At 40.3% G+C, this 15452-nt stretch overlaps 1 protein-coding gene across 2 annotated transcripts in view; it reads right to left on the bottom strand.

Moving 5' to 3' along the window:
• The window catches only part of PPM1D (protein phosphatase, Mg2+/Mn2+ dependent 1D), a 44931-nt gene extending 31556 nt beyond the window's left edge, over window positions 1–13375 (bottom strand). For both annotated transcript variants that reach the window (XM_045986494.1, XM_045986495.1), the window contains exon 1: window positions 12701–13375. In XM_045986494.1, the coding sequence (XP_045842450.1) occupies window positions 12701–13172 (472 nt within the window). In that variant the 5' untranslated portion in view covers window positions 13173–13375. The remainder of the gene's footprint in view (window positions 1–12700) is intronic.
• Between the last annotated feature and the right edge of the window lie 2077 nt (window positions 13376–15452).

Genomic DNA, 15452 nt, shown 5'->3' with positions numbered 1-15452 from the left:
ATTAAGGAGGTGAACTCCCAGAAAGAAAGGGTTTTAGGCACATTCAGAAAACAAAATTTACCTAAAATTAACCAACTGTTTGCAAAAAGCACCTACAAGATGGAAAAAAAGAAAAAGAGCTTAAAAAAGGGAGGGAAGATATTCAAAGATACAATATTAATATTTAAATCACATTTTTTGGTCAAAATCCCTAACATGTACAAAGAGATATTCTGCAACGATCTAAAAATACCGAAAAAAATCCATGCTTTCTTCATTCGAAAAGTTACCTTTTATCATATGCTACATTTTGCCTCAGATCTATTTCTAGACTCATCCTACTATTCTATTTATGGTTCTTTTCAATAATTGGGAGTTTAAGTATCCCTCAATTATTATTCTTTCTCAATACTCAAGAATTTTTCCATATAAACTTGAGAAGCAACTTGGAAATTAAAAAACAAACCAGCCAACCAACCAATCCTGGGGCACCTGGGCAGCACAGTCTTTTAAGTGCCTGACTCTTGGTTTCAGGTCTGATTGTGATCTCAGGGTCATGAGTGAGATCAAGTCCTACATCTGACTCTGTGCTCACTGTGCAATCTGCTTGAGATTCTCTCTCCCACTGCCCCTCCCACTCGTGTTCTATCTCTCAAATAAATCTTTAAAAAAACAAACCTTGTTGAGGATCTGATTAAAACTGCAATAAATTTATATATTAAGGAATAGACATCTTTATAATTTTTGTTTTCTACTTTACATTTTAATTTTTTAATTTTTAAAAAAATGCCTCATAAATAAATCTCTTAAAACCAGGAGCATATTGGGTGCCTGAGTGGCTCAGTCAGTTAAACCTCTGCGTTCCACTCAATCATGATCTTGGGATCCTAGGATTCAGGGAATCCTGTCAGATTTCCTGCTCAGTGGTGAGCCTGCTTCCCCTCTCCTATTCCCCTGCTTGTGCTCGCTCTGTCAAATAAATACAATCTTAAAAACAACAACAACAAAAAGAAAACCGAGGAGCATATTAAACAGTACGTGAATTCTAACTTATAGAAAGTATTTTTAGTAAGAAAATATGTAAGAGGGGCGCCTGGGTGGCTCAGTGGATTAAAGCCTCTGCCTTCAGCTCAGGTCATGATCCCAGGGTCCTGGGATCGAGCCCCACATTGGGCTCTCTGCTCCGCGGGGAGCCTGCTTCCTCCTCTCTCTCTCTGCCTGCCTCTCTGCCTAGTTGTGATTTCTGTCAAATAAATAAAATATTTAAAAAAAAAAAGAAAATATGTATGAGCCATTAAAACAAAGAAAAATAAATTTTGTAACAAAAGTACAAAACTTCTAGGGGCGACTGGACAGCTCAGTCAGTTAAGCATCTCCCTTTGGCTTGTGTCATGATCCTGGTGTTGGGGTCCTGGGATCAAGTCCTGCATCAGGCTCCCTCTTCAGTGGGGGTGGGGGTGGGGGTGTGCTTTTCCCTCTCCCTCTGACTACTTGTGCACGCTCTGTCAAATAAAATCTTTCAAAAAAAAAAGTATGAAACTTCTAAATAAAATAAAACTATTATAAATAAGTACAGAATGTTTATGTTTTTTTGTGATAAATTTAAAACTTGAGGTACTTATGTATTCACCATGTACCAAATAATACGTACCAAGTTATGTAACTCTCAGGAGAGAAGTACTATCGTCATCTCTATTTTAGAGATGAGGATGCTCCAGATCAAAGAAGCTTCACCCAAGGTCATATAGATAGTAACTGGAAAATCTGGGATTCAAACCCAGGCAGTATAACATACTCCTAAATCACTATGCTAAGAGCTGTTACAGAATTCTAACGCCAAAGTGGTATGGAGATATAAAAGCTTTCAGGAAAGCAATTTGAAAACAAGTACGCACAACCATCAAAAGATCTACATTCTTTAAACAAATGATTCAGCTTTGATTTTTTTCCCTGAGGGAATAATCCAAATGAAGCATAAAGCTATGTGGCTTTCACTTGAGCCCTTATTAATAATACTAAATATAGTGTGCACCTGTCCAGCCCCCCATCCCTCCTAGTACTAGCATCCCAATTCTGTTCTGGAGTACACAGCCTCCACTGCATGCAGTCTTTCTCTAATGCAACTGAAAAACTTGCTTGTTCTAGCCCAGAGGGCAAATGACCTAAACTAAGTCAGACTCTTTCAGATTTTTGCATTTTAGAAAGGCATAATCCCAGAAAATTGTGGAGCTGATCCATCCCACAGACTAAAACCTTTCAATGAGTGTCCACTAGTTTCTACCACCTAGAGCCCCAGAGGTACCCTGGTTCTGTCCACTCTGAGACCTGGTTTAGTCTTCTAGTTACTTCTGTGACCTACTGAATGTCCTTCCAATAAATTCCCATGTTCTTTTCCTTCCCTAATGCAGACCAAGTTAGTGTTACTTTCAAAGAATTGTAATATATAACTTGTATCACAAATAGTTTGTAGGGCACTATCCCTCAGAAAAATGTCAATGAGTTATGGAACAGTCCAGATGGTAACAAACAGCCCATGTTATATACAGTGGTAAGATAAGGCTGACCTTATCAATAAAGAAATAGTAGGCAAATAAGCAGACAGTCTATAGTCAGCATACTAGCTTAGAACTGTGGTTATAAAACTTTTCTGGGTCATGTAGTGCAAACCTAGACTCAGACCTGGCCTAAAAGGCCACAGGACTCTGAAAAACAATAAATTTGTTATGACTGACTGATATGATTTGGAATGATGGATTATGGATTCAATTGTATCCCTCTAAAAAAGATATTTGAAATCCTAATACCCAGTACCTCAGAATGTGACCTTATTTGGAAACAGGGTCTTTTCAGAGGTAATCAAGTTAAAATAAGGTCATTTGGGTGGGCCCTGACCCAGTATGACTAGTGTTCTTATAAAAAGGGAAAACTTTAACACAAAGACAAACACAGAAGGAAGATGATGTAAAGACACATAGGGAGAAGATGCAAAGTACTAGTACTAGAAGTACTAGAGTACTAGAGTAATGACACATCTACAAGTCAGGGAATGCCAGGGATTGCCAGAATACATCAGAAGCTAAAAGAGGCAAGAGTCTGCCTTAAAGCTTTCAGAGTTGAGTACAGAGAGAGCAAGGCCCTGCCAACACCTAGAACTTTAGGCCTCCAAAACTGAAACAATAAATTTCTTTTGTTTAAAGACAACCAATTTTTGGAACTTTGTTACAGCAGCTCCAGAAAACAAACACAGTGAAAGAGAGGAAATAATTACTCTATTACATGCATATGAATCCTGTATATCCATTCCCAAGAAAGATTCAGATGACTTTCTTCAACTTAAATGCTTATGGAAGTAATCATGTAAACACCAAAATCTTTTAAACATTTTTTATTGACTCCTCTCTAGGCAAGGAATACTAATAAAAGAGGCTGAAACTAAAATTGGCTCTCTGTGTGGGGATGGGAGAACTCTGAGGCGACAGATCAGACAGGAGCAGTTAACAACCCAAAGCAAAGTTGGTAGGGTTACCACCTTACCTATCTGACAACAAGGCAGAAGAAAAAAATGTATCTCCAGAATGGTCACTCATAAGGCCTTATTTGATTCAAAGGACCAAAACAAAACAAAAACCAAAAAAATCTTCCACATTTAGTTAAAGGAGTACTGTTAATCTTCTTCAAAATGGTATGTGGCCATTTTCATGTGTAGCTTATGCAGAGGAAAGAAATACATCACTGAGTAACTACTGAAGGATGCTCTAAGATAAAGCTGGAGCTACAGAACAAAACCACAGTCCACTGGTCAGGAGCTAAGACTCATGGAGGTCAAGTACTAAATAAGACTATGAATCCAGTCCACCTCAAACTCTGTGGACTCCCAAACCTATCCCACAGGTAGTTTAGTCCCCAAATAACTGCAGCAATGAACAGTTTCCCCTCATAGCTCTTAACTGATAGGTAAGTCTATTATAGTAGAAAAGGCCAAGTGTAAGATTTTGGAGCATCCCACTAATGATACTGTCCTCCAAAATAGTAAACTAAAAGCATTACTTCATCTCTCAGAGAATCACAAAGATTAGCTGTCACCATTAAAACAAGAAAGCAGGGTAGAAAGTCTGATTGCTCTTGGAAAATGACAATGGATTATATTCAAATGGTGACCCTAAATGCAGCTGCTTTTTCTGATTTATCCTCTTTAGTGAAACAAATAAACATAACCCTGGCTATCTGGTATGCATGTAGCAGTAGGGCCCTGATGAAACTGCTACCTGAATTCCTGCAGATATTCAGATATCTCATCTTTCTGAGACCTGTTCCTTAAGGTTTGCCTTTTCTTTTTTGCATGAATAATTCAAAGAATTTCTTTTTCTTTTTCAAGATTTTATTTATTTATTTGACAGAAAGGGATCACAAGTAGGCAGAGGGAAAGAGAGAGATAGGGAAGCAGGCTCCCTGCTGCACAGAGAGCCCAATGCAGGGCTCGATCCCAGGACCCTGAATCATGACCTGAGCTGAAGGCAGAGGCTTAACCCACTGAGCCACCCAGGCGCCCCCAAAGAATTTCTTTTTCTTGCACTGACAGAGACTAAATGGCCAACAAGATAGACTACACTCCCAAATACAATTACATTATCTAATTCCTACAAACAAGGGCATTCTACATGTTCACAATCAACGAACAAAATCAGAAATCTACATCTATTCTAGAGATCTTAATCAAAGTTTTATCAATTATCCTAATAGTATGCTTTATAATAAAAGGATAATATTCAGAACCACTTTATTATATTTACTCATCATGTCTCTTTTAGTCTTTCAATCTGGAACAATTCCTCTGTTTCCTTGATGCTTTTTAAGAGTACTAGACCAATCATTTCAAGACTGTCTCTCCATTTGGATTTGTTTCATGTTTCCTCATGTTTGTATTCAGATTATGCATTTTGGCAGGAATATCACAGAAGTGTTAAATACGATCTTTTTATTGCAAGTGGTATACAGTTTCAATTCATCCATTAAAATTGATGCTACCTTTGGTCACTTGATTAAGATAGTATCTACCAGGTTTCTCCACTATAACCTTTTCCTCCTTGTAATTAATAAGTATTTGTGGGGAAATAATCTGAGATAATATAAAAATTCTTGTAGTGTGTTGAATGGTCCCCCCTCCCCCATGAAAGATAGGCCCACCCAGAACCTGTGAATGTGACCTTACTTGGGAAAAGGGTCTTCACAGATATAATTAGGTTAAAGATCTTAAGAAGAGATCATCCTGGATTAGAGTGGGCCCTAAATCCTAAAACAGGTGTCCTTAAAAGAGAAGGAAAGAAGACATAAAGGAGCTGATATAAAGACGGTGGAGACTAGATAATATATCTACAAGCCAAGAAGTGCCAAAATTGAGGGCAGCCACCAGAAGCTAGGAGAGAACATGTAACAGATTCTCCCTCAGAGCCTCCAAAACAGAGGATAACACCTTGATGTCCCTTGATGTCAGACTTCTGGCCTCCCGAACCATGAGAGAATAAATTTCTTTTTTTTTTTTTAAGATTTTATTTATTTATTTGACAGACAGAGATCACAAGTAGGCAGAGAGGCAGGCAGAGAGAGAGGAGGAAGCAGGGTCCCTGCTGATTAGAGAGCCCAGTTCGGGGCTTGATCCCATGACCTGAGCCGAAGGCAGAGGCTTAACCCACTGAGCCACCCAGGTGCCCCAAGAATAAATTTCTGTTGCTCTAAGCTACCCAATAAGAAATTAACATATCATTCTATTCCTCTAATTTTCACCCACTACTTTTAGCATTCACTGATGTTTCTTGACTGAAATCATTATTACTAAACATGATTTTCTGGAGCGCCTGGGTGGCTCAGTCATTAAGTGCCTGCCTTCGGCTCAGGTCATGATCCCAGGGTGTTGGGATCGAGCCTTACATCGGGCTCTCTACTCAGCAGGAAGCCTACTTCTCCCTCTCACACTCCCCCTGCTTGTGTTCCCTCTCTCGCTGTGTCTCTCTCTGTCAAATAATAAATAAAATCTTGTTTAAAAAATATGTTTTTCTAAGTCTATCATTCCTTCTACATTTATTAGTGGCCTTCTACTGTAAAGAAAAACTTTACATCAGCTTTATCTGTAATAGCCAAAACTGCAGACAACCCAGATACCCATCAACAGGTGAATATATAAACAAATCGTGGTGTAGCTATACAATGGAATACTACTCAGTAGTAAAAAGGAATGAATTATTGATATATGAACAAGTGGTAACAGGTTATCTAATACTGATCAAAAGTAAAAAATGATTTAACAAAAATAGAAAAAAAATTAGTACTTGAAAAATATGGCAAACTCTTCCAAACATGTGATGTGTGAGAGGGTGAAGGTCCTTGAAAATAAAAACTGAGAAATACCAAATGGGTATAAATTCTTGGATTTAAGAGAACCCTTCTTCAAATTTAGCTCTATCTCACTCACCCTTGTCTTTCCCTCTATCCCTCCCATTTTCCTTTTGTTTCAGTCTCTCTAAATTTGAGGTAACAAAAACTACCTGCCAAATCTATAACCAACAATTTAGGTTAAGACGAGCTCCTTCATGATTCCTTTGGTCATATTCTTTTTTTTTTTTTTTTTTTTTAAGATTTTCTTTATTTATTTGACAGAGAGAGAGACAGTGACAGAGGGAACACAAGTAGGGGAGTGGTAGAGGAAGAAGCAGGCTTCTTGCTGCACAGGGAGCCCGATGCAGGGCTCCATCCCAGGAACCCTGGGATCCTGACCTAAGCCAAAGGCAGACATTTAACAACTGAGCCACCCAGGCACCCCTCCCTTGGTCATACTCTTTATAGAGTAAATGCTCTGATCCTCAATCACAGTAAGGTAGCGAAACTTCCACTTTATTTTAGCTATATGGAATTAAAATTTAAAACATTATTAAAAAAAGAAAAAGAAATTTAAAAAATCTTTGTAGACATATTCATGACCTACATTTTATTATTTTGGAATCATTTTATACCAGCAAAAGTAATGCATGCATGCCACACACATACACACACACTCTCTCTAGCAATTTCTGAAATATTTATATATATATTTTTTTCAGTATTATTAAATACTGAAAATCAAAAACGGGAAGGAAGTAACAGCCCTTCCAAAAAAAATTCCATATTTCATCTTCCTCTACAAATACTGTTGTAAATTTCCCACAATCACAGCAGAGATCACATTTATTTCAACAATGTACTATTATCTTTCCAGGGGCTCTCTTGATAACCTAAGTAAACCATAGTTCCCGACTCATAGGAACTAAAACTGCAATTTGTTCACTACTTTCTTTGAACTATCAAAAGAGGCAAAAAGAACATTATTTCAAATGAACAAACCTAAAAAAAGCACAAACTTTAAAACATTATTTCTTAAAAGGCAAACATAAGAACAGTAAATCCATACATGTGAATATACATAAATTAGGCACATACTGTAACTTGAGATCAAGAAATAAAAATAAGAAAATAAATGAAAAAAAAAGGACTTTAATTCCACTTCTAGAGTTTCTACCCAAAAGAACTGAAAACAGACCCAAACACTTACATACCTTTATTCACAATAGCATTATTCATACTAGCCAAAAGGTGGAAACAACCCAAATGTCCATCAACAGATGAATGGATAAACAAAATGTCATATACACATAGGATAGAATATTATTCACCATTAAAAAGGAAAAAATTCTGATACATACTATAATTTGGATGAACCTTAACGACAGTATGCTAAGTAAAATAAGACAAAAGGACAAATACTATATGAGTCCACTTACATGAAGTACCTAGAATAAGCAATTCATAGTGACACAAAGGAAAACAGAGACTACCAGGGGCTGGAGAAGAGGGTAATGGGAATCTACCATTAAATGATTAGAGTTTCTGTGGGATGATGAACAAATTCTGAAAATGGACAGTGGTGATGGGTGCACAATATTCTGAGTGTACTTAATACAACTGAATTGTACACATAAAATTGGCTAAAATGGTAAATCTTATGTGTATTTTACAACTTTTAAAGGGGGAAATTTTTTTAAATTAAAAAAATAAAAGTAACAAAGCCAATTTAATCATTTCACCCACAGAAATTCAACTAAACTAACAGCTACTTTGAGCAAGGAATCAGCTGTTACAGATTAATGATGAAGTATATAAGATCCCCCCCTACCAAAGACCTCAAAATTTCTCTGAGAGGCAGATAAAACATATTGGTTATGTCACAGTAGTCTGTGTGACCTTTACAGGAATTTCAGAAAGCCAAAACTATTTTCATAATAATTCTAAGAGTTTATTTGCCCTTTTCACTGTGTTGACATTTGCACTGATGGTTCAAAAACAGCTGGTTTTAGGGGCGCCTGGGTGGCTCAGTGGGTTAAAGCCTTTGCCTTCAGCTCCGGTCATGATCTCAGGGTCCTGGGATCGAGCCCCACATCGGGCTCTCTGCTCAGCAGGGACCCTGCTTCCCTCTCTCTCTGCCTACTTATGATCTCTCTCTGTCAAATAAATAAAATCTTTAAAAAAAAAAACAACTGCTGGTTTTATTAGGAATCGAGGCAGTGACACCAAAATGAGCTAGCAGTCACTGTATTCTCCATAGACACCCACTTGCAGTTAAAAAAAAAAAAAGGCAAACCAGTTTTATTTAAGAATGTCCCTGATATCACAATAAAAATTTTATTAAGCCTCCACCCATGAATATACATCTTTTTATATTCTGTATGACAAAAAGGGAAGTAGTGTACAACAGGATTCTGTTGAACAGTATATCTATCTAGAAGAAAAGTATTTCTGACTCTGTGAATTATGGAATGAACTAACCTCATTTTTCATGGATCATCATTTTTACTTGAAGACTGATAAACTATGTTAGTAAGACTTGGGCATCTGACATACATTTTTTTCAAAACTAAACAAATGACGGGGTGCCTGGGTGGCTCAGTTGTTAAGTGCCTGCCTTTGGCTCAGGTTATGATCCCAGGGTCCTGGGATTGAGCCCTGTGTTGGGCTCCCTGCTCGGGGAAGAGCCTGCTTCTCCCTCTCCCTCTGCCTGCTGCTCCTCCTGCTTGTGTTCTCTGTCAAATAAATAAAATCTTAAAAACAACAAACAAACAAAAATCTCTAAAAAAAAAAAAAAGAAAAAAGAAAAAGAAAGAAAGGGGCGCCTGGGTGGCTCAGTGGGTTAAGCCTCTGCCTTCGGCTCAGGTCATGATCTCGGGGTCCTGGGATCGAGCCCCGCATCGGGCTCTCTGCTCTGCGGGGAGACTGCTTCCTCCTCTCTCTCTGCCTGCCTCTCTGCCTACTTGTGATCTCTCTCTCTGTCAACTAAATAAATAAAATCTTTAAAAAAAAAAAGAAGAAAAAAGAAAAAGAAAGAAAGAAGAAAAGAAGGGCACCTGGGTGGTTCAGTCTTTAAGTGTCTGCCTTGGGCTCAAGTCATAATCCCAGGGTCTGGGATTGAGACCCAGAACAGGCAGGGAGCCTGCTTCTCCCTCTCCCACTGTTCCTGACTGTATTCCTTTTCTTGCTGTGTCTGTCAAATAAATAAATGAAATCTTAAAAAAAAAAAAAAAAAAAAAGAAAGAAAAAGAAAGGAAAAACAACTGAGAATATTTGTTACCAATGATAAATTTCTAATTGCTGCTTAAAAAACTTACATTTGGAAAATGTGTATCCACTACAGTGAACTAGATAGTTCACTACAGTGAACTAGATAGATAGATGAACTTTTCTGATGAGATCAGAAATATTAACAAATGTGCTATTTTCATATTACATAAAAAAATACATCAGTATTTAGATCTGCATAATTCAGTGAAATACTATTTTCCAAGCAACTAATGTACCATGTCATAAATTACACACAGGTAAAAGATTTATTCAAAGTGCAAGACAAGGGCACCTGGGTGGTTCAGTCGGTAAAGCACCTGCGGTCAGCTCAGGTTATGATTCCAGGGTGCTGGGATCCAGCCCCACATGGGGCTTAAGTGGGAAGTCTGCTTCTCGCTTTGCCCCCTGCCCCAGCTTGTGCTCTCTCTCTCACTCTCAGATAGATAAATAAAGAAATCTTTTTAAAAAGTGCAAGACAGACCAACGGGATTTCAATGTAAAACTACAAAAAGTCCTTTGATAAGGTTTCAGATTCCATTTTTATTAACCTTAAGAAACAATCACTTTGGTGTAGAATATCCAGAATTATCTGAAAACCACTACTAAACTATTCCTCCCTTTTCCTACTATACATGTGAGGCTGCCTTGTTTCCATACTTCAACCAGACAACACAGCACAACAGAGAGAATGCAGAAGCAGTTATGAAAATATTTATTTCAGTATTAATTTCAAAAAAGTGACTTTTCATTTAAATTATATATTAATAATGAATATTTACTAAAGAGATATAATGAATTATGAATAGTATATTCACTTAAATATATTAACATATATTTATTTTATTTTTAATAGGTTAATAAATATAAATTTTCTGTTTTAATTTCTCACAGAGTAAATATGACAGATGTAGCCCACATAAACAAAAGATCTTTGGGGTCCTCAATCATTTAAGAGTAAAAAGGGTTGTAAGAACAAAAAGTTTGGGAAGCACTGCTATAACCTAACGAGCACTACAAAAGTAGAAACAAAGAATGCTTAATTCCAAAAGAAACAAGTCTTCACAGAAGAAAACAAACTGACTTAGAGATTGAGGAGTTTATTTTTCAGTTTTCTTTTTTGGGGGAGAATTCAAGAAAATGGAGTATTTCAGTGTGCCATGGGGAAAAGATGAGTAGACTGTGTTGGAAATGTGAGTAACAGATAAAATTGAACAGGGAGTCTAAAGTTGGAGTGGAAAGGGCTTGGCCTGCAGATTACAACCTGCAGTTTGTTTATTTTATAGAAATTGAGGAGCCACCCATGAATTTGGGACTGAAGTACAATTTTTCTTAAAAACCTGCATCTCCTGTGTCAAGACTTTCATACACTCAGCATTTTCTTTTTTTTAATTCAAGTTTCAAGGACGGAGTACAAGGCTTGGCTGTGGAACAAAGCAAATTTGAGTATTTGGTATATAAAGCTCTAAACCACACCTCATAGGAGTCAACGTTTGACTCAAAAAGCACGTGTATGTCAAAAAAACATACACATTCGCATTTGATGGCATGGTCCATGCTTTATAAAAAAAAATGCCCAAGTAACAGGGTTATGCTTTATTCTTTTAGCTCAAATATATGGCAAATTCATGCTGCTCCAAGTGTACTGCAAAATAAACATAGTAGTCTTCATAGTTCTTCGTGTCTAATCTTCCTCTATCTAGTTATCTTGGTGTCCACTCCTGGTTGCCCTGCAAGCAATGAAATGACATATTTCTGGAATACACTGCAGTTCTGCTCTGCCTACACAAAAACAAAACAAATAATAGGGGCCTCTGGGATTGGATGGGAAACGCCTCTGACAGGAGGACTGGTTGTTCTATGAGTCAATCAAACAATTTTTGGCAGAAAGCCAGACAAACAGAAAACAGACTTCAAAAGAAGCTAGTCTACAATTCTATGACAATACCTTTGTAAAAAATGTTCTCTGTTTGACCAATCTTGACACTCTTCTCTCTCTATCCCTCTGCTATAAATAAAGCAACATTATGCTACCATTAAACAAGAGGATTTTTTTAAATGACAGAAATTATTATCTTTTCTCTAAAAAAGACTCACGCCATTCATACAGCGCAATGCAAAAGCAGCTCTAAGTCTGTATGATAACACATGTCGGGTACAGAAACACAGGATACGTTAGAAAACTAATTTAAAGTTTAGATGAAACTACAATTCCGCCGAATCTTTAGAAGTAAGTTATTTCCTTTTAGCTGATCAGTAATTTCCTATCTCTTATAACTTTGACCGGCAGTTACAACTTGTAACTGGTAACTGGTGAGAACTATCTGACAGCAATTCGCGAAGGCAACTTAAAAAAAAAAAAAAAAAGTATACCTTTAAAAAGCCCTAGGAGAATTTAACACACACCCCTAACGTGGGGCCAGTTTAAGACCTAACAACGCATTCTTCGCTTTTGTTTTTCATAAGCAGTACAACCATAAAGATCCTAAACCCATTTTATGATCAACACAACCGAATTCCTCCCAAGACTTTATTTAAGTCGCTGGATTACATTTGACCTTCTTAGTCTACAGTATACGTCAACTGCCAGCCACCTAGGGTCAATTTGGTGAACTGACACCACCGGTAGGAGGCAACCCGACAGGGACAAGTCCTTCAAGAGCAAAATTATGACAGATTCTAAAGCAGCAGTCTCATTTCTGCCGTCTCCGGCTTCCTTTGCGTGGGGCTCAGGTACCAAGTGTTCTGAATTCATCTTTTGGCCAAAATCTGGCGCCAGGTTTCAAACACTACTCGCAGCCTGCCACCAAAAAAGTGAAGCCGGGAGAGGACCGCTTCCCTGGCTTCTGGGAGGGTGGAAATAAGGCGCCAGGCGGCGGCGGGATAGAACGATCCGATCTCACCCGGGGCCACTTTGGCCGGCCCTCCACCCTGGAAAGCGCGACCCGAACGAGGAGAGACTTCACTCCCACCAATGTGCACTTTGTAGCGCTCTCGGAGCCGGGGGCCACGCGGTGCTGGCGCTCTGAGAAGAGCCCTCAACTGCCCGAAAAAGAGGCGGGCGGCAAACAAGCAGCGAACTTACCCAGTTTCTTCCACATGGCGAGGTGACAAGCGAGGAAGCCTTTGCGGATGGCAGCGCAAACCTTCGCCGGCTCGGACGACGTAAATCCCTTCTGCTTCTTGATGAAACCCCACAAATGCTCCCGGGCAAACTGTGCCGCCTCCCGCCCGCCGTGCCCGTCGCACACGGCGAAAAATGCCACTGAGGAACGGCGGCGGCAGCAGCGACCGGGAGCTGGAGAGGCCGCGGCGTTCGGGGGAGGGTCGCGAGCCTCTCGGGTTGCCACCGCTGGGCCTTTCCCCAAGACTTCGCTGCCAGCAAGAGCTGGCAGTGACGGCCGCGGAGGCGACGGCTGAGAGAGTGACCGCCGCGACCAGGGTTTTTCTTCAGCCGTCGGCTCGGGCTCCACCACGATTTGAGTAACGTCCTCCATGTACTTCCTCCCGCCCTGGTCGGAGAAGACGCTCACTCCCAGCGAGTACAGCCCCGCCATGGCCGGCTGGCTGGGATCCCGCCGGTCCCACGCAGCCCGCCGAATCCGGCGGCGGGAGACACACTCGGCGCCCGCCGGCCAACTATTGTTTATCTTCGACGACGTCGAGAGGGGGGAGGGGGCGGTCCCGGAGGGGGGGCGCGCGATGTCGGGACTTGTCCGCGAGAGCTGGGCCGGAGCTCTAGGGCGAGAGGAGCCGAGCAGCTGCGCCTGCGCAATGCGCTTCCCCTCCTGCCCGCGCCCACCACACAAATCAGACGTTCTCCCCGGCTGTCGTCACTCGGCTCTCTGGACCGGACCAATCCGGAGTCGAATTGGACCAAGCCCGCCCTCCACCCCCAACCCTCGCTCCTCCCAGCAACGGCCGCGCACCGTGCTCCTCCGCGGGCCCTGGGCCCGCCGCGGGCTTGGCTTTCTCTTTTGCCTTGGGTGTTTTCGTTCTCCGGGTTTTCGTCGTACGCTGAGTACTTACCGAGCAGCCTGGGCGTCACCTTTTGGGCTCAGTCGCCAGGATCGTAATGCAGCCTATAGCCCTTGGCGTTTCACAGCTCGCCCTGCGGGGATAGCCGCGTAGGCTCGGGCCTCCCAGGAGTGTAGAGAAGCTGAGCGGCGGGGGAGAAACCTTCCATTCCTTGAAGTGAAATGGCGGGAAACCGCACTTTGGAAGGTCGTTTGTGGGCACCCTGCAAAAAAGTGTGGCACTCCTTACAGGATTTGGGTGGGATGTATCCGACCGGGAGTTGAAGCAGGCAGTCCAGTTTGTGTTGTTAAGGAAGCTTGGGAAAATTTCCACCATCCGCTGAACAGTCCTGTCTCACCTAACTAGGTATGTCAGAGGCTTAGAAGAGTTATATTTTAACTAATTTTAAACAGATCTTTTCAGCTTTTATTAAGCCTAGTACTTTTTCCAACGAGCCCTGGGTTAAGTATTTTATTCCTTTGGTGTATCACTTGAAGTTGCCACTTGAAATTAGGTTGCCGGAACTGCCAAGCGCTCCTGTGCTGTAACAATTTGGTTACGTTCCCACCTCTTCACCCAGTACGCCGTATTGTAAGCTCTGAAACCTTTGCACCAATTTCCACAAAGGAAGCTTCAAGAGTAGGGAGGTTAGTATGTTCTCGGCAGCAAATTTTATTGCAGGGAATCAGTTTAAGTTCACTTTAAAAAAGAAGAAGTTATTTTTTTCCCGATTTTAGCCACTTCACCATCAATACTCCGGTGTGCCCTTTCCTGTACAGTTTTCTGAGAGTCTCAAATGGAGTGATACTAATACAGAAACGGGAGTGAGGAAAAAGTTCATCCAACAATTGGCACCAAAAAAAAAAAAAAAAAGTCAGGAGAAGTACAAATAGGAAAACTCTTTGAACCAATAAAAATAAGATTAACCAAATCAGTTCAAAATGTAGAGAATACGAATTACATAAAATTACAGTTACGTAGAAAATAAATGTAGTCAAGAGATAAGCCCCTGTATCAAAATACACTAGACCACATAGTTTCAAGGTGAAAATACTTGGATAAAGTCCCAGCTTGTTTTGAAAGATGATCACAATCCAGTTATTAAAACCTAACAATTATTAAGAGTAGGAGGATGGAGCGCCTGGGTGGCTCAGTGAGTTAAAGCCTCTGCCTTCAGCTCAGGTCATGATACTGAGGTCCTGGGATTGAGCCCCAAATCAGGCTCTCAGCTTAGCTGGGAACCTGCTTTCCCCTCTCTCTGCCTTCCTCTCCGCCTACTTGAGATCTCTGTCAAAGAAATAAATAAAATCTTAAAAAAAAAAAAAAAAGAGTAGGAGGAAATCTCCACGCCCAGGTAGCTCAGTTGCCTTAGCTCAGGTCATGATTCAGGGACCTGGAATTGAGTCCCCCATCTGGCTCCTTGCTGGGCAGGGAGCCTTCTCTCTTTGCCTCTGCCTGCCAATTTGCCAGCTTGTACTCTCCCACTCTCTCTCTCTCTCTCTCTCTGATAAATATAAATAAATAAATAAATAAATAAAATCTTTTAAAAAAAAAGAGTAGGAGGAAATCTATAGACTATATAACTATAAATGCAAAAATCCTAAATGAAAAATTAGCCATTTTAATCCAGTGGCCTCCAAACCATGAGACCTGCAAGAGAGAACAGTTTGTGTAGCTCCATATTACTCATCTTTAACAGTTTGCCCACCTTCCTTCCCTCCCATAGAGATTACAAAAAAAATAATTCCACCTTGCTTTATAATCCTTTTCACTCAATCACAACCAGTAGCCTCCAGGTCATATACGATTAGCCTGATTAG

Source organism: Meles meles, chromosome 18, assembly GCF_922984935.1.
Source record: "Meles meles chromosome 18, mMelMel3.1 paternal haplotype, whole genome shotgun sequence".
In the NCBI taxonomy this organism is placed as follows: domain Eukaryota; kingdom Metazoa; phylum Chordata; class Mammalia; order Carnivora; family Mustelidae; genus Meles; species Meles meles.
Note: the sequence above shows the minus strand (reverse complement) of the source record. Positions and strands in the feature narration are given on the sequence as shown.